Source organism: Pongo abelii, chromosome 2, assembly GCF_028885655.2.
Source record: "Pongo abelii isolate AG06213 chromosome 2, NHGRI_mPonAbe1-v2.0_pri, whole genome shotgun sequence".
NCBI lineage: Eukaryota > Metazoa > Chordata > Mammalia > Primates > Hominidae > Pongo > Pongo abelii.
This window is the reverse complement of record NC_085928.1, coordinates 199,723,459-199,748,235: the sequence shown is the minus strand read 5'-3', so window position 1 is coordinate 199,748,235 and position 24,777 is coordinate 199,723,459. Positions and strand designations below refer to the sequence as shown.

The 24,777-nt window shown below is 36.5% G+C and overlaps 1 protein-coding gene across 7 annotated transcripts in view; it reads right to left on the bottom strand.

The window, feature by feature from the left end:
- The window catches only part of TP63 (tumor protein p63), a 266,146-nt gene that overhangs the window by 142,588 nt on the left and 98,781 nt on the right, over positions 1-24,777 (bottom strand). For all 7 annotated transcript variants that reach the window (XM_054553125.2, XM_063722391.1, XM_063722388.1 and 4 more), the window contains exons 2-3: positions 16,714-16,842; positions 15,808-15,940 (exon numbers count right to left, since the gene is read on the bottom strand). In XM_054553125.2, coding sequence (XP_054409100.2) covers positions 15,808-15,940; positions 16,714-16,842 — 262 coding nt within the window. The remainder of the gene's footprint in view (positions 1-15,807; positions 15,941-16,713; positions 16,843-24,777) is intronic.

Here is a 24,777-nt window from a genome sequence, read left to right as displayed (position 1 = left end):
CACACAGCAAGGAGGATTTAGAGTGCTTAAGTGACTCACCTGGTAATATTGTTAACCAGCTCCTTGCAGCCTGACTGGAGTTGGGTCAACGTATTTTTCAGTAGGCCACTGAAATGTTCATACAATACGTGTTTAATATATATTTAAAGATCAAAATTTATCAAATGAAGATTTAAAATAATTGGCATATCAGAAAGTTTTATAATCCAATTCTATATAGAAAATATAATTTGTTCAAATTGAGTTATATGTGGGTGATTGTGTATGTGTACACGCACATGCATGCGGAGGCAAGAAGGAAAAGAAGTATTAAGGAAATACTTATAAAACTTTGATCAATTCAAAATTTAGCAAACTAGAGCTTTGACCTGGTTTATGGCCCCAGTTAGGAAAAACTCAACTGATAAACAAAAAAAAGAGGTGCATGCAGTTCTCTTCTTCTTGCTAATGTCCAGGCAAAATGGTAGCTTTGGCATAAAGAGCAACAGCAATAATAAATATTATATTCAATAAAACAGACTATTTTTTCTCTTGAGTTCTTTACTCTGACAAAAGTAAAAATTATAAGCATCTGATGAAGTTTTCAATGTACAGAAATATATATGACTATCACATAAAGGTGTGAGGGTTATAAAGCCAATATTATGGTAATGTTTCTACCTTCCATTTGAGTTAGTAAAATAGTGATTCTCAACAGACTATGAAATAATGCATATTGAGATTACTAGAGTCATCACTAAAAATATGAGTGATATAGCCAAAACTAAAATAGATAAATTAAAATTGAATACTAAAAATAGGTTAAATAATTTTAAAAGAAGTCAGTATAAAAAGAAAGGGAGGAACACAGGAGGGAAACAATAGAAAACTAATAAATGGTAGTCCTAAAAGTGCCATATTGATAATTACATTCTATGTAAATGATGTAAATACACCAATTAAAAGACAGGAGCTATCATAATGCATAAGAATGATCCAGCTCTGTATTGTCTAGAAGAAACTCATTTCAAATGTAATGATAAAAGTAGGTTAAAAATGATAAAAGTAGGTTAAAAGTAAAAGGATGGAGAAAAAATTTACCTTGCAAACATAAATCAAAAGAAAGCTATATTTGCTGTATTAATATTAATACAGACTAAAGTAGACTTTGGAATAAAGCAATTATCAGATATCAGAAATAGAGAAATAGTATATATTAATAGAAGAGTCAATTTATCAACATCTTAACAATCTTAAATATGACATACCCAACAGCGGAGCTTTAGTATACATGTAGTAAAACCTGACCTATTTGATAGGAGAAAAAGACACATTCATAATGACAGTTGAAGAATTCAACCCTCTTTTCTCAGTAATTAATAGAACTAGTAGACAGAAAATCAGAATAGATATAAAAGAAATGCACAATACCACAAATCAACTATATCTAATTGACATTTGTAGAACATTCCACCCAACAGAAGTTCATTAAACAGTCTTTTCAAGTGCCATAAAACAGTCATCAAGATAAACAATATCATGACTCTAGAAACAAACCTTAATAAATCAAAAAATTTTGAAATCATACAAAGTATGTTTTCTGACCATAATGAAATTAAACTAAGTTAGTATAGAAAGATAACAGAAAATGTCCAACTTAGCAATTAAACAAAATGCTCTGAAATACTTATGGGTCAAAGAGAAAGTCTCAAGAAAAGCTAGACAATATTTTGAACTGAATAAAAAATAAATATATCAAAATGTATTGTATGCAGCTAAAGCAGTGTCTAACAGAAAACTTATAGCAATGAATGGTAACATTATAAAAGAAGTCTTAACTCAATAATATAAACTTCTAGTTTAAAAAACTAAAAAAAGTAGAAAAAACATAAATCCAAAGAAAAAGAAAGCAAATAAGGCCGGAAATAATCAAGTTGAAAATGGAAAGAGAGAAAAACAGTGAAACCGATAAGCTGACCAAGTTCTTTGAATGATAAATAAAATTGATAAATCTCTGGTAAGACTGAGAGAAAAGAGAGAAAATGCAAGTTACCAATATGATAAATGAAAGTGGAAGATATCATTACAGATTCCACTGACATTAAAAAGGATAACAGCCGGCACGGTGGCTCACACTTGTAATCCTAGAAATTTGGGAGGCTGAGATGGGAGGATTGCTTGAGCCCAGAAGTTCGAGACCAGTCTGAACAGCGAACAGGTGTAAACCCACCTCTACAAAAAACTACAAAAAGCCAGGTATGGTGGCACATGCCTGTAATCCCAGCTACTTGGGAGGCTGAGATGGGAGGATCAGGTGAGCCTAGGAGGCTGAAGCCACAGTGAGCCAAGATCATGCCACTGCACTCCAGCCTTGGTGAAGAGGGACACGCTGTCTCCAAAAATAAATAGATAAAATAAATAAAATAAAAAATATTCCCAATAATTTGATGTAACTCAACAATTTTGATGAAATTAACCAAATCCTCAAAAACCACAATTTACCAAACTCACCCAAGATAAAATAGATAATCTCAGGATTCCTATAACTATTAGATAATCAAATTCATAATTAGAGTGTCCCAGAAAAAAAATCTCAGGCCCAAATGGTTTCATTGTTGAATTATATCAAATATACAATAAGATATATCAATTCTACACAATTTTCCCCAGAATATAAAAGGGAGGACATAGGCATGGGAAAGACTTCATGACTAAAACACCAAAAGCAATGGCAACAAAAGCCAAAATTGACAAATGGGATCTAATTAAACTAAAGAGCTTCTGCACAGCAAAAGAAACTATCATCAGAGTGAACAGGCAACCTACAGAATGGGAGAAAATTTTTGCAATCCACCCATCTGACAAAGGGCTAATATCCAAAACCCACAAAGAACTTAAATTTACAAGAAAAAAACAACCCCATCAAAAAGCGGGCAAAGGATATGAACAGACACTTCTCAAAAGAAGACATTTATGCAGCCAACAGACACATGAAAAAGTGCTCATCATCAGTGGTCATCAGAGAAATGCAAATCAGAACCATAATGAGATACCATCTCATGCCAGTTAGAATGGTGATCATTAAAAAGTCAAGAAACAACAGATGCTAGAGAGGATGTGGAGAAATAGGAATGCTTCCACACTGTTGGTAGGAGTGTAAATTAGTTCAACCATTGTGGAAGACAGTGTGGCAATTCCTCAAGGACCTAGAACTAGAAATACCATTTGACCCAGCGATCCCATTACTGGGTATATACCCAAAGGATTATAAATCATGCTACTATAAAGATACATGCACACGTATGTTTATTGCAGCACTATTCACAATAGCAAAGACTTGGAACCAACCCAAATGCCCATCAGTGATAGACTGGACTAAGAAAATGTGGCACATATATACCATGGAATACTACGCAGCCATAAAAAAGGATGAGTTCATGTCCTTTGCAGGGACATGGATGAAGCTGGAAACGATCATTCTCAGCAAACTATCACAAGGACAGAAAATCAAACACTGCATGTTCTCACTCATAGGTGGGAATTGAACAATCAGAACACTTGGACACAGGGCAGGGAACAACACACACCAGGGCCTGTCAGGGGGGTGGGGGCCTGGGGGAGGGATAGCATTAGGAGAAATACTTAATATAAATGACGAGTTGATGGGTGCAGCAAACCAGCATGGCACATGTATACCTATGTAACAAACCTGCACGTGGTGCACACGTACCCTAGAACTTAAATAAAAAATAAAAATAATAAAAATAAAAGGCACTTTACAGCAAACAAATACAGAAATTCCACTAAGGATCATAAACAATATGATCAAGATAAAAATGACTACACATCATAACTACTACTATCGTCTCTCAATGGTGGGGTTAACTATTATTTGCTTTACAGTTTCCTTCCTATCAGAGTCCAAAGTTTTATTATCTTTTTGAATCCTGAATATTTTTTAATTGATACATAATATTTTACATGTTTATGGGATATATGCACTATTTTGTTACATGCATAGAATGTGCAGTGATCAAGTTAGGGTGTTTGGAGTATTCAATACTTTGAGGATTTATCATTTCTATGTGTTGAGAACACTTCAAGTCCTCTCCTTTATCTACTTTGAAATATATAATATATTGCTAATTATAGCCACCCTATTCTGCTATCCAACATTAGAACTTATACCTCTTCTATAATGTATGTTTGCACACATTGACCAACCTCTTTTGATCACCCCTTTCCAACAACACATCCTACCCAGCCTCTAGTATTTATGATTCCACTCTCTACTTCCACGAGATAAATTTTTTAAGCTCCTACATATGAGTGAGAACTTACAATATTTGTCTTTCTGTGCCTTATTTCACTTAGCATAATGACTCCCAGTTCCATCCATGTAGCTGCAAATGAAAATATTTCATTCCTTTCTTTTTTTTTTTTTTTCCGAGACAGAGTCTCCCTCTGTCACCCAGCCTGTAGTGCAGTGGTGGGATCTCGGCTCACTGCAAGCTCCACCTCCCAGGCTCAAGCGATTCTCCTGCCTCAGCCTACTGAGTAGCTGGGACTATAGGCGCCTGCCGCCATGCCTGGCTAATTTTTTTGTATGTTTAGTAGGGACGGGGTTTCACCTTATTAGCCAGGATGGTCTGGATCTCCTGACCTCGTGATCTGCCTGCCTCGGGCTCCCAAAGTGCTGGGATTACAGGTGTGAGCCACTGTGCCTGGCCTTCATTCCTTTTTTATAGCTGAATAGTATTCCATTGTGTATATATACACCAAATTTTATTTCTTTATTTATTAATTGATGGACACATAGGTGAATAATATTGCAATAAACATGCAAGGGCATGTATCATTTTGATATACTGATTTCTTTTCCTTCGGATAAATATTTAGTAGTGGGATTTCTGGATTTTACAGTAGTTTTTAGTTTTTTGAGAAATCTCCATACTATTTTCTGTAGTGGTTATATTAATTGACATTCCTACCAACAGTGAATAAGAGTTCCCTTTTCTCTGCATCCTCAATAACATCTGTTATTTTTTGTCATTTGAAAAATAAACTAACTGGGATAAGATGATATCTCATTTTGGTTTTGATTTGCATTTACCTGATGATTAGTGATGTTGACATTTTCATATAGTTATTGGCCATTTTTACATCTTTTTTTGAAAAATGTCTTTTCATATCTTTTGATGTCAGTAATCTCATTTTTGCAGGATTATTTATTTTTTACTGTTTACTTGAGTTCCTCATATATTCTGGATACGAGTCCCATGTTGGATGAATAATTTCAAATATTTTCTTCCATTCAGCAGGTGTTTCTTCATTCTGTTAATTGCTTTCTTTGCTGTGCAGAAGCTTTTTAGTTTAATAGCCCCATTTTTAGTTTAAATAGTCCCATTTGTCTATTTTTTTTTGTCTGTTCTTTTGTGGGCTTAGCCATAAAAATCTCTGCCTAGACCGATGTTCTGAAGTGTTCTACGTTTTCTTCTAGTAGATTATAGTTTTAAGTCTTACATTTAAGTCTTTTATCTGTGTTGATTTTTGTATGTGATGAGAGTTGGGGATCTAGTTTCATTCTTCTGCATATGAATATCCAATTTTCCCAGTACCACTTATTGAAGAGTGTGTCCTTTCCCCAGTGTAAGCTATTTGTGCCCTTGTTGAAAATCAGTTAGCTGGAAATATTGAATTTATTTTTGGATTTCCTATTATGTCCCATTGGTCTATGTATCTGTTTTTATACCAATATCATGCTCTGTTGGTTACTTTAGGCTTGTAATATATTTTAAAGCCAGGTAGTGAGATGCCTCCCGTTTTGTTCTTTTTGCTCTAGAATGCTTTGGATATTTGGGCTCTTTTTTGTTCCATATGATTTTTAGGATTTTTTTTTCTGTGAAAAATAATATTGGCACTTTGATAGGAATTGCTTTGAATCTACAGATTGCTTTGGGCAGCATGGTCATTTTAACAATTTTCATTCTTCCAATCCATGAGCATAGAATGTCTTTCAATTTGTTTCTGTCTTTTTTTTATTTTATTTTTACTTTTTTGTAGTTTTCCTTGTAGAGATATTTTGCCTTCTTTGTTAAATTTACTCCTAGGTGTTTTACTTTTGTAGCCGTTGTAAATGAAATTGCCTTCTTGATTTCTTTCTCACCTAGTTTGTTATTGATGTATAGAAATGCTACTGATTTTTGTATTTTGATTTTTGTATCCTGCAACTATATTGAATTCATTTATCAGATCTAAGAGTTTTTAGGAAGAGTGTAGGTTTTCTTAGATATATCATCAGCAAAGACAAACAATTTGACTTCCTCTTTTCCAGTCTGCATGCCTTTTATTTCTTTCTCTTGCTTGACTACTCTGACTATGACTTTTCAGTACGATGTTAAATAGGAGAGCTAGAAGTGGCCTTTCTTGTTCCGGTTCTTAGAGGAAAGGCTTTTAGCTTCTCCCCATTCAGTGTGATGTTAGCTGTGGATTAGTCATGTATAGCCATCATTATGTAGAGGCATGTTTCTATATTGGTCTGTTCAGGTCTTCTATTTACTCCTTATTCAACCTCAGTATGTTGCAATATGTCCAGGAACTTGTCAATTTCTTGTCGGTTTTCCAGCTTGTTAGTATATAGTTGTTCATAATAATCTCTGCTGATCTTATGCCTGTGATATATTTTTCATTTCTGATTTGTTTATTTGAGTCTTCTTTATTTTTATCTGGGTTAGTCTAGTAAGTGATTTATCAATTTTGTGTATCTTTTCAAAAAGCCAACTTTTGGTTTTACTGGTCCTTTGCAATTTTTTTAGTCTATATTTTGTTTAGGTATGCTCTGATCTTTACTATTTCTTTCCTTCTGCTAATTTTCTATGTGGTTTGTTCTTGCTTTCCCATTTCCTTAAGGTGCATTGTTGGATTGTTTATGTGAAATCTTTTTACCTTATTGGTGTATGTAGGCATTTATTACTATAAACTTCCCTGTTAGCACTGCTTTTGTTGTATCACATAGGTTTTTGATACGTTGTGTTTCAATTTTCGTTTGTTTCGAGAAATGTTTTAATTTCCTCTTTCTTGACCCAATGATCAGAAACATGTTATTTGCATATATCTGTGCAATTTACAAAGTTCCTCTTGCTATTGTGTTTCTAGTTTTATTCCATTATTGTCTATGAAGAAATGATGTAATTTCAATTTTTAAAAAATTTTTGAGACTTATTTTGTGTCCTAATATATGATCTATCCTTGAGAATGTTCCTTGTGCTGATAAGAATCTATATTCTGTAGCTGTTGGAAAACATGTTCTGTAAATGTCCATTAGGTCAATTTGGTCTAATGTGCAGTTTAAATGCAATGTTTCTTTGTTAACTTTCTAGATGATCTGTCTAATGCTGTGAGTGCAGTGTCGAAGTTCCCAACTATTATTGTACTGAAGTCTTTCTCTCCCTTTAGATATAATAATATATGCTTTATATATATGGGTGCTCTGGTGTTGAGTACATAAATACTTAGAATTATTATATCCCCTTGCTAAATTGATTATTATTACATAATGACCTTTGTCTCTCTTTTTTTTTTTTTCCTTAAAATCTGTTTTATCTGACAGAAGTATAGCTAGTCCTGCTAGTGTTTGGCTTCCATATGCATGAAATGCCTTTTTTCATTCCTTTTCTTCCATTTTTTCTTCCATCTTTCAATCTATGTGTGTCTTTCCAGGTGAGATGAGTTTCATGTATGTGTGTGTGTGTGTGTGTATATATATATATAAAATATTGACATATATTTATATATTAATATATATTATTATAGTTGGGTCTTTTTAAAAATCTATTCAGTCTGTATCTTTTGAGTGGACAGTATATTCCATTTAGATTGAAGGTTGTTATTAATATATGAGGACTTACAGCTGCCATTTTATTAATTAGTGGTTCTTTTGTGTAGTCTTTGTTCCCCTATTTAACAGTTGGTCACTTTATGTTATCTTATATGTTATATATGCTTTGATTATTCCTTTTTTTTTCATAATTGTGATTTGGTTGTTTTCTGTAGTGTTAACATTTGAGACTTTTCTTTGTTTTTATGTTTGTTGTATCAGCGTTGTTTATATTTTTATGTGTTTTCTTGATGGTAAATATCCTTCCTTTGCTTCCGGGTTATAGGATTCTCTTAAGCATTTCTTGTAGGCCCATCTGGTAGCAATAAATTCTCTCACCTTTGGCTTATAGGGAAATATTATATCTTCTTCGTTAATGAAGGATAACTTTGCTGAGTATAACATCCTTGGCTGACATTTTTTTTTCTTTCAGCACTTAGAATATATCATTCTATTTGCTCCTGGACTGTGGGTTTCTGCTGAGTAACCCACTCTTTGTCTGATGGGGGTCTCTTTATAAGTGACTAAACGTTTATTTTTATGTTTTTTTTTTGCTGCTTTTAGATTCTCTCTTTGCCTTTTGAAAGTTTGACTATAATGTGGTGTAGAGAAAACCTTTGTGAACTGTGTCTATTTGGAGAGCTCCGAAACTCATATCTGGATATATAAATATCTTGCTAGACTTGGGATATTTTTATGAATTATTTTGTTAAATAGGTTTTCTAATCCTTTTATTTGATTCAGAAACACCAAAAATTCTAATGTTTTGTCCCTTTGAGGTATCTTATATGTTATATATGCTTTGGTTTTTTTTTAATTCTTCTGTTTTCATTTTTATCTAACTGGGTTATTTTTTAAAAACCTGTCTTCAATTTCTGAGATCCTTTCTTCTGCTTGATCTAGTCTATTGCTGAAGTTTTCAAATGTATTTTGTATTTCACTTAGTAAATTCTTCAGTTTCAGGTTTTTTTGTTGTTGTTGTTGTTGTTTTTTTTTTTTTTTTTTTAGAGATGGAGTTTTGCTCTTGTCACCCAGGCTGGAGTGCAATGGCACGATCCAAGCTCACTGCAACTTCCGCCTCCTGGGTTGAAGTGATTCTCCTATCTCAGCCTCCCGAGTAGCTGGGATTACAGGCATGTGCCACCACACCCAGCTAATTTTTGTATTTTTAGGAGAGACAGGGTTTCACTCTGTTGACCAGGGTGGTTTCAATCTCTTGACCTTATGATCTGCCTGCCTCGGCCTCCCGAAGTTCTGGGATTACGGCATGAGCCACCGTGCCCGGCCTGTTTGGTTCTATTAATGATATCTATCTCTTTGGTAAATGTCTCATTTATGTCCTGAATTATCTTTCTGACTTCTATTGTTTTTTGGTATTCTCCTATATCTCACTGAGCTTCTTAGTATCAATATTTTGAATTTAATTTAAGACTTTAATAATTTTTACTGCGATCTACTGCTGGAGAAGTATTGTGTTCCTTTGGTGGTGTCATATTTTCCTGCTTTTTCATACTTCCTGTGTCTTTTTATTGATATCTGCACATCTGGTAGAATAGTCATTTCTTACATTTTTTTTGAATTTGCTTTCATAGACGGGAACATTTTCCTGAAGATGTTATCTATGAAATTAGATGGGTAGTTGGCTTTTATTCTCAGTATATACTGTCCTGTAGCATCTGTATAATATCTTCAGTTGTAAACAGCATCAGCGGTGTCTATGAGTTCCCTCGTGGCTTAGGGTATGGTTGTTAGTGGAGGCTGTGGTGAACTTTTGCTGAGTTTTAGACACCAGGTAGGCCAGCCTTTGGACTCCTGCAGTAGCAGTAGTGGGCTGAGTGTGCCTGTCCTTGGACCCTAGGGCAGTGTACACTGGTACCAATGTTAGTGAGTCCAGGTAAGCCAATTTTTGGGCTCCCAGGTGGCTTGCTCAAGTGGTTCGAATGGCAGTGGTAAGGTAGGTGGGTAGGCAGGTTCTTGAGCCCCTGGACAGCTGGCATGTCATGAGTGATGGCATTAGCAGTGGCGAGACAACCCTCTGGGACCCAAATGTTCCACACCGGTATTGACAGTGGCTGTGACAGCCTGGGTGGGCCAGACCCCAGGCCTGCAGGTGATGTGTGTAAGTTGGTGGCAGTTATGGTGGTAGCAGCAGTGGTTGGGTGGGCGTGACCAGAGAATGCTCAGGTGCCAATGGTGATATACTGAAATGGGCAATTTTCAGGCCCCTGGATGGTGTTCCTGGGCACTGAGGGGTAGGGCCGAGTTGGGCGAACCTGTCCTTAGGCCCCCTGGTGGTGTGTGCGGGCACTGGTTGTGGTAAGCAGAAGCAGGGCGATCCCCTGGGAGGGCAGCACAATGTTCAGGTAAGGGCCACAGCAGCTGCACCATGGCCCTTCTACTGGGAAGGAAAGAGCTGCCTTGAGAGTGTGTTCTTTGCATGCATCTCAGCCCCACCACAGTGGCGGCAGCTGTGGGCAGTGAGATTTGTCCTGAGGTACATGAAAATGTGTGGCTGCTAGTCTGTTGGGTGGTAAAGGGGTCACTGCCTGTGGCTCTTGCCTCAGCCTTGGTGGCAGCCACTCCAGGCAGGGAATGTCAATGGTGCTTCAAGGATGTGGAGATGCATGGGCTGTTGGGCACCAGGGTGGGATGCAGTCTGGTGGGGGCCGGGTTTTTGAAATGGTGTCATGCTGCAGCTGCTTAGGACTCAGAGGTTTGTGGGATTCAGCATGAGCTCTCTCTCTGGAGCAATACTGTTGAGTAGTCTTCAGCTCCTTATATTAGTCTCAGGGCCCATGATGGTCAAAGGGTTCTCCTTTGGCTAGGACTATAGGAGTCTGTGGTGGGAATGTGGACTGTGAGGGGTCTCCCACTTACCCTTGCCCAACATTAGGGAGCCTCTCCAGGCTCCCAGATTATCCCTCACATCCCTTTCCTTTCTTGTTTTTGGTGCTTCCTGTCACTTCTCTGTTGAATTCCAGTTTTTTCCCTTAGATGATCTATTCAAAATGTGACAATCTACTTGCCATTTTGGCTCCTCTCCATGGAGTAGGTGCATATGATGAATCCGTCAACCATTTTGAAGACTCCTTTCTAAAACTTTGAAGGCTATAAAATTTTACCTGGACTTACCATTTTAGTTATTATAAACAATGCTGCAGTGAAGCCTTCATTTCTCTGTGTGTATGTGTGTGTGTGTGTGTGTGTGTTTGTAGGTACTTATTTATATTTGAATAGTTTTGTGGAATATCTAAAACTGGAACTTATAGGCCAAAGGGAAAGTGTCTTTAAAATTAAATAAATTAGAATGGACAAATTGCCTTCCAATGTATTATGATTTATACTCTCATAAGAAATGCAAAGATTGCCTGTTTCTCAACAATCTCACCAGCATTGGTTATTATCATTAAATTTTTTGCTGATCAGAAAGACATAATTAATCTCATTATTTCAATGCCCCAATTTTTCATTAGTGGAGAATTTGAACACTTTGAATCTGTTAAAGGTTTGTACGTTAATCATTTGTGAATTACCTATATCTTTTTCCAATTGGGGAAATTTATCTCTCTTATTAAATTTTGAATATTTAGTTTACTGGGGTTATTAAGCTTTTGTCATGAATTACAATTTTTAAAGTTTATGTCTTTTTAATATGAACTTTTCTTTAGTCATTTTTTTAGTCTTATCTTTTAATACTTATGAGCTTCACATTATGTTTTTATAGTCAATTATTTTTATAACAGTTACCCAAACCTGATTATTTTTCCTTTCCCTGTTTTGATCAATTTGACTCATATTTTAAGGCCTAAATAAAAAATTACCTTCTCTGCAATGTGTTGCCAATCTCAGGCATACTAAATCATTCCTTTTTCTGTGCTTTATAAAAACACATAAACACATATATCTAACTACTTTTCATAGATAAATTTATACACATTTGCCTTTTCTGCTGTGTTATCATCTTCTCAAGGATAGAGATCATGATCTGTGTCACAAAGATCATAGGTGCAAAATTGTTATGGCTAGACCTACTGTATGTGCTTGAAATACATATGAATCTTGGATTATATAAGATGTAGGGCACTATGCTAAGGGCTGTTGCCTAAGCCTTTCCAGACACAAATAGGCTACATAGATATTAGTCTTTTGATACTTAGAGCTGAAGCCTCCTTACATATATCTGGGATGATTCAACAAGTATTTACAAAAAGGAATAGTTTTAAATAATTACCACCAACTCTCCAGGGAAAAATCCAATACAGGTTAAAAGGGTTTCCTTCAAAGTTTACAAGGAATAAAAAAAAAAATGCAAAAGTAAGAGTTATGTAGTTAGCATCAATCACTCTGGGAGAAATCTTAAGTGTTAATATTATTATCTACCTCGTGCAGACATGACAGGCATGCTTACACAGTCTATGAATATACAAAGATGAGATATAAAGTAATATATTCTTTTTTTTTTTTTTTGAGATGGAGTTTGGCTCTTGTTGTCCAGGCTGGAGTACAATGGCACAATCTTGGCTCACTGCAACCTCCACCTCCCAGGCTCAAGTGATTCTCCTGCCTCAGCCTCCTGAGTATCTGGGACTACAGACACCTGCCACCATGCTCGGCTAACTTTTGTATTTTTAGTAGAGACGGGTATTCACCATGTTGGCCAGGCTGGTCTTGAACTCCTGACCTCAGGTGATCCACCCGCCTCGGCCTCCCAAAGTGCTGAGATTACAGGCCTGAGCCAACGCACCTGGCCTAAAGTAATATACTTGACAACAGAATCAAGAACCTAGAAGTTCCTTGAAAACAGACTAAAATGTCAAATTTTTTGGAGAGACTCCACTCACCTTTATTTACTAACCCAATGGAGTTCATTTTTCAGTGATATTAAAATAATTCAAATTAAAAAGGCACACGTTCTCTGCCATTCAAATATCCTTTGCTAACAATCAGAGCAAAACATGGTGATTCCGTTTCATGACTAGTTATTAATGTTTAGGTTGTATCAAAAAATCAGTAAAACTGGGTTAAATTTCTCTATTTCAAGATTTCTATCCCTAAGAATATGACATGTTTTTTCATGTCCATAAGTTCATATTTCTTGTATAGTGAGAGAATGCTTGGCTATGATCCTAACTTAATGAATATTATATTTAAGAGGAAAGTAGTTCATTTGCAGACTTTAGGAATTATTTAGCTATTGACCTATACATGGAAAAGAGAAAAGAAAATATGCTACCAAGTAATGGGAAAAAGTCTCACACCAGTTGTTGTAACAGTTCGGAAAGACTAAGAATCTAAAAGGATCCTACTCCCTACTTTCTAAACCAGGACACTAGCTATTAACATCCTGGGTAAGTTTACCATTTTTCCATTCTTGTTATCCAACTCCATTTTTGTGGCCTTCACACATGGACATATGTGAGAATATAAAAATGTTGGAATAGTCATAAGGCAAGAGAAACCCCAGGATTTCTATGTTATTAGGAATATCTCAGGGGTTTTTTTTGTTTGTTTGTTTTTTCCACAGACAGAGGAGCCACAGATAGGCAAGTTTATTCAGTTAAATTCTTTCTCACTCTACCTTTATGTTCCTTTCAATACAGATGCCTCCAAGTGCCCTATTTCATTTACCTCACCGGCAAAACCTCATTTGTTTTCATTTTGTCTTTTAGCTCTCTCTGAATCTCCTACTATGGGGACCTACTATGTACCTTCAAGCACTGGGCATGACAAGTACAGCCCTGTCCTACTTTAGAGAAAAATAAACAACAATAACACTGTGTAAGAAGTAATTACTGGGCATTAAGGGACAAATAAGAATTATCCAGAGAGGAGAAAAAATGTGAACGGTATCCTCAAGGAGAACATTTCCAAGAATACAAGGAAGTAAGAAACAACATGGCACATTAAGAAACTACATGCTAGAAACAGGTGTGGTGGCTCACGCCTGTAATCCCAGCACTTTCGGAGGCAAAGGCAAGTGGATTACCTGAGGTCAGGAGTTCGAGACCAGCCTGGCCAACATGGTGAAACCCCATCTCTACTAAAAATGCAAAAATTAGCCAGATGTGGTGGCACATGCCTGTAATCCCAGCTACTCAGGAGGCTGAGGCAGGAGAATCGCTTGAACCCAGGAGACAGAGGTTGCAGTGAGCCTAGATTGTGCCACTGCACTCCAGCCTGGGCAACAGAGGGAGACCCTGTTCATAAAAAAACAAAAATCAAAAAACAAACAACAATAAAAAACTACATGCTTCAGTGTGTAAGAGAAAATTCTTCATTTTTTAACTTCTTTAACTTTTTGCCAACTTTTATGAGTCCAAGACTGAGAATAGAAAATCCCTCGAGAGAATACAATAACAGGTTTTCCTAGGCAGATCCTATCCATCAACTTAAGAGATGATATTTTTATGAAAATTGGGAATGTCTTTATTTTTAAGTAACTGTGAAATCAGAGTTTACACATATGTATGTTGAATTATGATATATTCCAAGGCCTTGAATGACCTGCCCCTTGGAATTATTTGACAGTTTCATTTCACTGGCTTAAGGATTGAGAACTATATCTGTATTGGAATGAAAGGGGCCAATGAAAAATTTCCCTAATCAAATTAGTGACAAAGCATCTATGTATTTGCAGAGTTATAACTTTCTGTTTTTGTTTCCTCTTGCCTTTCTCCAATTGACTTTCTCCCATTGACTTTCTCCCAATATTAAGCTGTACATTCTATATCCAAAAAGTACATAACAAAAATTCCAGTAAAACATATCAAACAAGGTAAGGCATTTTAAAATCATTCCCCTTAATCTTGTCAACAGATACTCTATGACACCCCACTGTCTAGCTTCCCCCACTAGTTTTCTAGAAATTTTTGATAGAAAAGATAGCAGGACTTGTGCAGTAAATAAATGATTAAAAAAAGAAAAGAAAAGAAAAGAAAACCCACCAGCATTATGAAACTGCACAAACACAGGAAATCTAAACATCTCAGGAAGGTGTTTTAATATCATTAACCCATTAAACTCCTTAGCTTACCTGGGAAGTATGTAAGACCTATGATCTTACCACTTTATAAATGAGGAACTGGGGCCTAAGATCATGAGTGACTCAGTGGTATAGCCAAGAAAAGCCTGTTTCATGTACTAGTTTTTTTCCTCCCTCTTATTCTATTACCAGGTACTTAAACCTGCATATGCACATACAATTCATGTGCATAAATTCCTCCTGCATTAAAGGATAGAGAAGTGGTTTGTCATAGTAGGAAGTGCCCTGGATAGGATTCAGATCTAAAAATCTGATTCTTTGCCAGCCACAGTGGCTCACACCTGTAATCCCAGCACTTTGGGAGGCTGAGGTGGGCAGATCACAGGAAGCCAAGAGTTCGAGACCAGCTTGGCCAACATGGCGAAACCCTGTCTCTACTAAAAATAAAAAAATTAGCCAGGTGTGGTGGTGCATGTCTGTAATCCCAGGTACTTGGGAGACTGAGTCAGCAAAATCACTTGAATCAGGGAAGTAGAGGTTGTAATGAGCTGAGATCATGCCACTGCACTCCAGCCTGGGTGACAGACTGAGACTCTGTCAAATAAATAAATAAATATATATATATAAATAAAATAAATTTCTGATTCTTTCACTGTCCCTACCAGCTAGAAAGTCTTGAGCTGGTACCATCTTTTCTAAATTGGGGTTGACATGAGGAACAATCAAGATAAAAGATGTAAAGAATCTCCCTCCCCACACGAATAGAAACACATATATTACAGATATTTGAGGCAGACCCAGAATCCATAATCCACACCAAATCTTCTCTCAGCTGACAATGTAGACTCTCTTCCCAAAGGCCTTGGCCATTCAGAGCCACCTGCCTTTTTACACATGACTGAAAAGACAGGTTTAACAGAGCTATAGATAGCATGGCCCAAAGACTGAAGAGAAAGCCTGTGCCACTCACCCACATGGGGTCACTCAGGTCCGAGTCCTGCATGCGGATACAGTCCATGCTAATCTCAATCTTGTTTGTTGCACCACCTTCTGATGGTTCATCCACAAAGTTCAAGTCAATGGGCTGAACTGAACATATAGGCCTAACACATAGGAAAGAAAAAAGTGAGTTAGGCCTGGAAAGGGACTAAAACATACTCATGCTGTTGTTAACAACAAGCAATTTCTGCTTCAAAGTCAGCAAGGCTCATTGGCTTCTTGGAGTTAGAAACCCTAGGTTTGAGTCCTGGCTCAATCACTTATCAAATGTGTAATTTCAAGCAGTTCAAATCCAACCCCCACTTGTTAAATGGGGATCATGACCTCTGCCCTCCTCAGATAATTACTGGGTAGGCTGAAGGAAATAACAGATGTATCTGTGATAGAGTATTTTATACTCTATTCCTAAGGGTCTCCAGTGTGCTGAAATTCTCTTTTCACCTTTTCTTAATTTATTCACTTATCCGAACCTGTTTTAATAAAGAAATAATAATACGTTTCACAGCAAGGTATAAATAAACAATACAATTCAGTGTTTTATCTTCTCAGTGAGTACCTGCATTATAAAAGTAGATAAGTCTTCAAGCCAAAGGAATGGATTCTGAGTATCAGAGAAACACTGGGGAAGTGAATTTGGTGCAGGAGGCCTTAGGCCCTCCAAAATTACATCACCTTGGATTAGTAAGGATCTTTCGGTGTCAGAAATGGAAAAAATCACCACGGAATTTTGAACAAAGAGATGGCATTGGAGTCATTAACTTTTCCTAAATAACTTCTACTGATTCTAGAAAAAACATGCCCTAGTAAGCAATATTTTGACCACCCACATTTACCTATTTAGCTCAAGCACAACATTTCTTGCTTGTTTTATACTTACTGTTCCAGAAAATCCCAGATATGCTGGAAAACCTCTGGACTGAGGAATTCATTTGTCTGTGTACTCTGGGACATGGTGGATCGGTAATAACTTTCTTTCCAAGAGAAATGAGCTGGGGTTTCTACGAAACTTAAAAGGACAAAAATGAAACTAGTATTATACTTTCTGTATTTATGACACTGAATATTTAAATTAAAGCATACTCTATCATGAAAACATCAAGTGAATCTATAAAACCATGCAGGTATGATGTAGCACCTGTTACAAGTTGCACAACTGGCATTTCTTCAGGTAGTATAATGAATCCAATTTTGCCATAAAATAAGGCAGACCTCCAATGCTAGACAATCTCGTCTTCTATCAAAGCTCTCCTTTCCTAACTAATAATATTATTATGCTCTATACCTCCACTATCCGACATCTGTGTTCTGTAGATTTTGAAAATAAACATTTCCTCATTAAATTTGATAGGAAGTCTGACCTATCATTAAACCCATTTTATAATAGTCTCAACTGATTATCTGCCCATTCTGCCACCAGCAGGTAAGAAATAGAACCAGGAAACAGAAATGAACTCAGAAAATTTAAATTTTTTCCTCAGATTAATCATTCCTCCCATAACCGCAATCTTAGAATCACACTCAGGGACAATAAACTCAAACCTGTGGACCTAATATTTTTTAATTTTTTATTGCCAGTTACTTACCTTGATGTGTGGGTGGTTCTTAATTAAAATGTAGAATTGTATGTTAGACTTAATAATAAGCAAACATCTGAACACTTTGCAAATGAATCCTATTTCTGTTTGCTTCATTTTGATGCTGAGCCCTGAAGTTTGCTTTACTTATTTTTTCCAAACTTTTATTCCTATATATTTGGAGGAAAACATCAGCTTTCTCAGATGATGCATTCTCCAAATCTAAATATTATCTGGGCAGATCATCTTAATATGTGATTTGTTGTGATAATCAGTAGACTAATTTTATCCCAGGATAAAATTAGTTAAGTTCTTAATTATTACTGTTCCTGTTATAAAGAACTTTAAAAAATACTGTATTAGGATAGTCAATCATCTTCTTAAAATTTCAAATATGTGTTCTGGTCTAGTAATACAGTAGAAGATAATAGTATTAGATTTATTAATGCTGATTTCCAAGCTACCTGCAATAGCACATTCATTTGCTCAAGTTAAACGTGCATAGAGGACTTATTTGCCAGGAAGCACAATGGAAACGAAATAAAAAGTGTATAATACTGTCTCATCTTCTAGGAATTGATGGTATAGAAGGAAAGACAGGAAAACAAACCTACAGTAAATGTGTTAGCAGTGTAGACAGCACTACGAAAACACAAAGATGAACAATGTAATTTTATTTGAAGAATCAAGGAAAAGAGCCTTAACTGATGAAAATTAGGAAGGTCAGGTAAGAGCTAATGGTAGAGTGAGCACTCTATGATAACAGCATAAACAAAATACTACAATGGAAAATAGCCTGGTATGTGTGAGAAAATCACAAGCAACTCTGTGTTAACATTTTGAAAACTTTTGGGCAGAGAATGCTGGGAGATTAAGCCAGAGAGGTAAGAAGAAACTTGTATGCTATGTTTTTAAAAAGCCTATGTCTGTACTTGTGGTGAGAGATAGAGAGAGAGAGAGAGAGAGTGTGTGTGTGTGTGTGTGTATATATTTACATATATCAAAATATATTAAATATAGATATATTTATATATTTACATGATATAAATATATCATTTAAAATATACATATATAAAGATATGTATATTTTAAATAATATATATCTCAAAATATTTTAAATAAATTTTAAATTGAGGAAATTGTAGATTTACCTGCAGTTGTAATGAATAATACAGAGAGATCCCATGTACCCTTTACCCAGTTCCCTCGATAGCAACATCTTGTAAAACTACCTTATAATATCAAAACTGGGATAGTGACATTGATAAAATCCAGTGATCTGACCCATAAATCCTCAGTTCTACTTGTACTTATTTGAATGTGAATATATATGTGTGTATTTCATTTTATACAATTTTATCGCATGTGTGGAGTAGCGTATCTATCACCACAGTCAGTATTAAAGGATTTGATTCATGAGACAGACACAGTCAGACTATGTTTTATATTGGTAAATCTGGAAGTTGTGCGATGGAAGAATTTACAGCATGTCAGTTTATGGGTAAAGTGGCTATTTAGAATGTTCCTGCATCAGTTCAGGTAAGACAACAAAAGGGCAAAATCAATGGGAATGGAGATGATAGGGACAAAGTCAATTATTAGTAAAAAGGCTAAATCAGGTATTGGTTGTGTTACTAATGAAGGCAGAATGAAGAGTCAAAGATGACTTTAAGTTTCCAGCTTGATTGAACCGTGTGGTTGATGATTCTACTAACTACATCAGTAAGTATAGTTGGAGGATCTGGCTTGAAGAAAGAGAGATGATAAACTACATTTTAGCATGCTGAGTTCTAAGTACCTAGGGATATGAAAAAAGTGAAACCAACTTAAATAAGCCTTAAACTCTAGGAAGAAAAATAGACCAAAAGTTTAGAAACAGAAATCTTCCTCATAGGGGAAAAACGTATCTGTGAGTGTGGATACAATGACCTATGCAGAATAGGTGCAATGAGAGAAGGTACGCAGGGCTCCACTTAGAAAACCTGAGAACAGACCCTGAGAAGTTTATGGTATTTTAGAAGCCAAGGTAAAAACAAAATGAAAAATAATCAACAGTACTTGATGGCAATGGGATCTAGGAAGATAAGACCTGAAAAATACCTACTAGATTTGACATAAGGCGGTCATTGGCAACCTTGACATTAGAACCTTCTGTAGATTAATGATACCCTCAAAATATTTTAGTGTTTTGAGGAGTAAATGGGGGTGGCAAAAGAAATGTTTTTTGGATACAATTGGATTAGAAGAACCTGAATTATGCCTAAAGAAGAAGGAGCTAGTGTGGAGGGAGAAAATTTCAAGATCCTGGAAAGAAAGGGAATGGCATGGTAAGAAATCCTGAAATAGGCAGGTTGGAAAAGGTCAAGCCATAGGTAGAGAGGACTGTCTTGAACTAAAACCCCTTAATCCCTCACTCTAGGATGAAGTAGACAGCAAAATTAATACAGATATAAAGGTTTTCATAGAAGATAAATAGAAGTCAAGGCTGATGACTTCAATTTTCTTGATGAAGCAGGAGGAAGACAAGGCCATGTGCTGAAAATTGAGGGGGTCAGATATTAAGTGACTATTTGGGAAAAAAAGGTGAGGGTTTAGAAATGTGAATCAGTTTAGAAAACATGAATTTGTCATTTCCCAACTTACACAGTTATGTGATTATCTCCAGCTTATACCACTGGGGAAGGGAACAAAAAAATAGATAAAAACAATACTACTGTTGTTTCACTGAATAGGTTACATCAGAGAATTAAGGGAATTGTGAAAACTAGCTTTGGATTCAGATTGCAGAGGGCAGGAAGAGGGTCCAGGGCGAGGAAACCCTGTCTCTTCCAAAAATACAAAAATTAGCTGGGCATGGTGGCGGGTGCCTGTAATCCCACCCACTCGGGAGGCTGAGGCAAGAGAATCACTTGAACCCAGGAGGCAGAGGTTGCAGTGTGCCAAGATCGCACCACTGCATGCCAGCCTGGGCGACAAGAGTGAAACTCTGTCTCAACAAAAAAAAAAAAAAAAGGAAGGGAGGGAGGGAGGGAGGGAAACAGAGAGAGAGAGAAAGAGAGAGAGAAAGAGGCGAAAGAAAGAAAGAAAGAAAAAGAAAGAAAGAAAGAAAAAGAAAGAAAGAAAGAAAGAAAGAGACAAAAGAAAACTGTCTCTATGAGGTTAAAACAGAGTTATACAGAGAAGGAGGAATTAACAAAGTTAAATTGGTAGAAATGGAAGAGTGGGGTATTAGAATTAATGAGATCCCTATAATTAGAAGACCATATGATAATCCAGTATCTTTAAATTAAAAGGGTATATTAATTTTCTTCACTTCTCTTTTGAGATTGTGGCCGACTTGGTTTATTTACCGCCAAATAGTGAGTAGAGAAGAAGTAAAAGTTAATGGATTTAACGCTGAAGGGAAATTTATAAATACTCTCATGATGACACTTTTGAATATGTTTGATTTACATTAAAATTTGTCTTCAGATAAAACTGAAGTATAAGAAAATAGGAAAAATAAAAGTAAATGCAATTCATAGCAAATGTCAAAAACAGAAGTGAAAAAATGCATGAATTATTCCAAAACGAAAATGCAGATAAACTCCCATATGAATGGCCATATACATGGACCCATAAGGACATCCCCAACATCCAAAGATCTAAACGGGATGCCTGATAGCTCGAAAGCCAGGTGAGCACTAGAAGGTAAACATCACCACACAAAGTAGGCTCTCAACAATAATGATATTAGTGTGTGAGATTCGAAAAAGTATGAGTTTCTAAGTTAGCAGCAATGTAGATTTAGTTTCTAAAGAGACTGATAGATAATGTGACTAACATCTTCAATAATAAACATCAAGGCAGATTCAGAAAAGAGTGTTACATAGAAGGAAGACATCATCTCTAAGGCAGAAGAGAGAAAAACAGCACTGGTTCCATACTCATCACCTATTTCTATTATTTCCGTTATTTCCACGGAGTAAGTCCTGGTTCCTGTCTGTAACTATTTTGTTATTTTTTTGTTTCGCTTTTATCCCTAGGTTCTGACTCCTAAAAGTCATTTCCCTGTAATTCTAATGTCACCATAATCAGCTGTGAAAACCTGGACAAGCCTCCAGACTCCCCAAACTTCAGCTTCCTTGCAAGTGACAGCATGGAGACCAGGATCTCCACCCCACTGCCTTGCCCATGCCTACCCAACCCTCAGTGCTGTCTTCCTTATATAGTACTTCCTAGTTCCTAATTTAAGTATAATTTTTCTCCTTCGAATTTTGTTCTTTTATTTCATCTCATCAATGCTACTTTGTCCTACTTTGCTTGTCCAACAATTAACCTGCTTGGTTGGACAACAATTTGTCCAACAAATTACCCGGATTTTAGGTAATTCGTGGGTGAAACATCTCTCTCTCAACTCTGTATTTCTTGCAGTTTTATAGCTCCTTGAGGATAGAGTTGAAGAATTGCAAGTTTTGGAAGGGGCCGACCAAGGTTCAATCTCGGTTCTGCTAATGACACGCTTTGAGGCCATGGCCAAGTTACTCAATGCCTTTGAACCTCAGTTTCTTCAACTATGCTTCCCTCAGAAGGTGGTTGAGAGGCTTTCTTTAAATGTGCTACGTAATTTTTATACAGCTCCTGGTAGTCAATGCATTGGTTCTACCACAAAAAGCGCGACATCGTTTGCATCCGGGACATACTTGCTGAATTAAACTGATTAGACAGTGTGTTTGAATGGTCTGTTCAAGCTTTTAAAGTGTCACATACAAATAAAGTAATTATATGAAACCTATCCCTCCCTTCCATCTGTGACCTTGGGTCAAAACAATACCCTCATCACCACTCATTTTCTTCTAGATCACTTTTGTCTTAGACAGGCTACATTAAATGAGGCAACTTCACTCCTCTCAGTGCTTCAAGGGGGCTTTATTACAAAAGACAGGGGTGGTGGAGGGGAGTTGGAATAGATCAGTCATTTTCAACTTGTGTTTCTGGATATCTTCAGTTTCCTGGTGACTCAATGTGTTCACCAGAGGTAAAGAAACAGCCAGTGTTGGTGGGACTTGATACACACCTCCTTAACACCATGAAGTTCAGCTTTTTCTTGTCTAAGGTATATTAGGGTTCTGAACAAGAGTCTAATTAAAGAAAGTGTCTGTTTCTTAAAAACAAAAAAGAAATAAAAATTAAATGGTCTATGTTAGGAGATCTTCATGGCCTTTTCATGCTTTCCATTTTATGGATAAATATGTGGAAACATTATTGAGAGAAAAGGAGGACAAAGATTAGCTGATGCCATAGGGCAGGAAGAGTGAAGCAAATCCTACCTATCTTCCAAGTCTTTACCTTTGGGTGACTCTTGGTATCAATTTACTCATAGAACAATCACTCAGTTCAAAGGTTTTTGTCAAGTCAGTCACACCTAAAGATAGAAAGCCCGAAGTCAATTTTTTTTTCTTTTCAAGTTGTTTTTCTTGGATTAACTATCTTACACCCTGCATTAATTCAGGAAAAAAGAACTTTACAGAAGTGACCTGAAAACGTAAAGAGGTATCTGCCAATAGTCTGGACTCCCTCTTGCTTTGCCTGTTCTTCCCTAAACATTGTCATTTTAGTCTGTTGCACCTTTATTTTCTGTCAGTGTGCTTGAAAATCTCCACATCTCTAAAATTTCAGATTCCAAACAACCTTAGTTGCATAGATGGGTTTTAGAAATAATAGACCTGAGAGGTCGTCTAGCTTAGTTTTTCTAATTTAACAGACAGAAAAGCTGAAATCTAAGAAGAACTGGTTCACACCAGATATATTTCATGAAAACCTAAGTGGTTTTTTTTTTCTTTTTTTTGAGATGAAGTCTTGCTCTCTTGCTCAGGCTGGAGTCCTGTGGCACCATCTTGGTTCACTGCAACCTCTGCCTCCTGGGTTCAAGCGATTCTCCTGCCTCAGCCTCCTGAGCAGCTGGGATTACAGGCATACACCACTGTGCCCGGCTAATTTTTGTATTTTTAGTAGAGATGGGGTTTCACCATGTTGGCCAGGCTGGTCTCAAACTCCTGACCTCAGGTGATCCACCTGCCTCAGCTTCCCAGAGTGCTGGGATTACAGGCGTGAGCCAGAGCGCCTGGTGCTAAGTCTTTATCTATAGTCCAATAAGAAAAAAATTATGCATCAGAAACAAATTCTTGTCATGAATTGTCTAACCCTTGACTTCTTTTAACAGCTCCCACACTTACTCCCCATTGGAGCATCCAAACTTAAAGCTATAAAACTACAAATAGACTTGATTATATAGAAACATCAATATAAACTCATTTAACAAAATAAAATAGCACTTAGTAGTGATGCAGACCAGAAGCTCATTGGTGCCACTAGATTTCCTGGCTCAAAGGCCTCCTTGACAGGGTGTCAGCAGTTGTAAAAGACAATGTTGCAGGAGAAATCTCCAATAGAGCAGGCCTGGAGGGACCTCCTCCTCACCAACTGTGATCAAACTGGGATGTCCTCATTGGGAGGATGGGATCACAAATAGGTATAAACCTTTGAGGACCTCACAAAATGTCAGCATTTATACATGATGATCTTTACGTTCAGCAAGGATAGGGAAGTTGTTACTCAGGTGTTGGTAATAAATCTGAGAGTTAAATTTATGTTGTTTCAAAATCATGCTTTGCTAAATTACATATATGGTTCCTAATTTTCATTCACCATAAAACTTGGGCAATATGAAGTTTTCACAGTTAAGAGGAATATTTCTTTTTTCTGTGAAATAACTAAATATTTTACTAATTCTGTCTCATCAAAATAGTCATCCTTTTTCCACAATATGACCAGAAAATTGGCATAAGAAAACAGGTAATGATAGGTGAATGATATTTACAGAATGCTTGCCCTTCTGCAGATTCTCAATGTTGCCAGAAGGAACTGACTCTCAAATGTAATATAAGAAAAGACAGTTAGGATTACTATTGCTCAAGGAAACTTGAGCCCTCAAAGACTCTGGAAGTATCCCCAACCCTTAGATAAAAGTGATTCAAAACTCTAAACATGACTTCTTCCACCTATCCATCCATCCAATTTATCTATCCATCCAATTATTGCTTAAGCCTTAATTATTAACCTCCCTATATCTTTTGCAAAATGAGTCTTTGGGTTAGCTTCAGAAGCATTCCTGACCATATGATTCCTTTCACATTTTTAGGTCAGAAAACATTCCAATACTTAGAATTTACCCTGCCATTATTATAACTATTCCATCATTAATCATCATACTTAGTTTTGAGGATGCCAAAGAATACCTTGATGCCTTCTAGTGTATTGCCTTTTTATTGTGCCTAACAGTGCCCAAGGACCCTGGAGGACTAAACTTATTCATAAACTTGAGATAA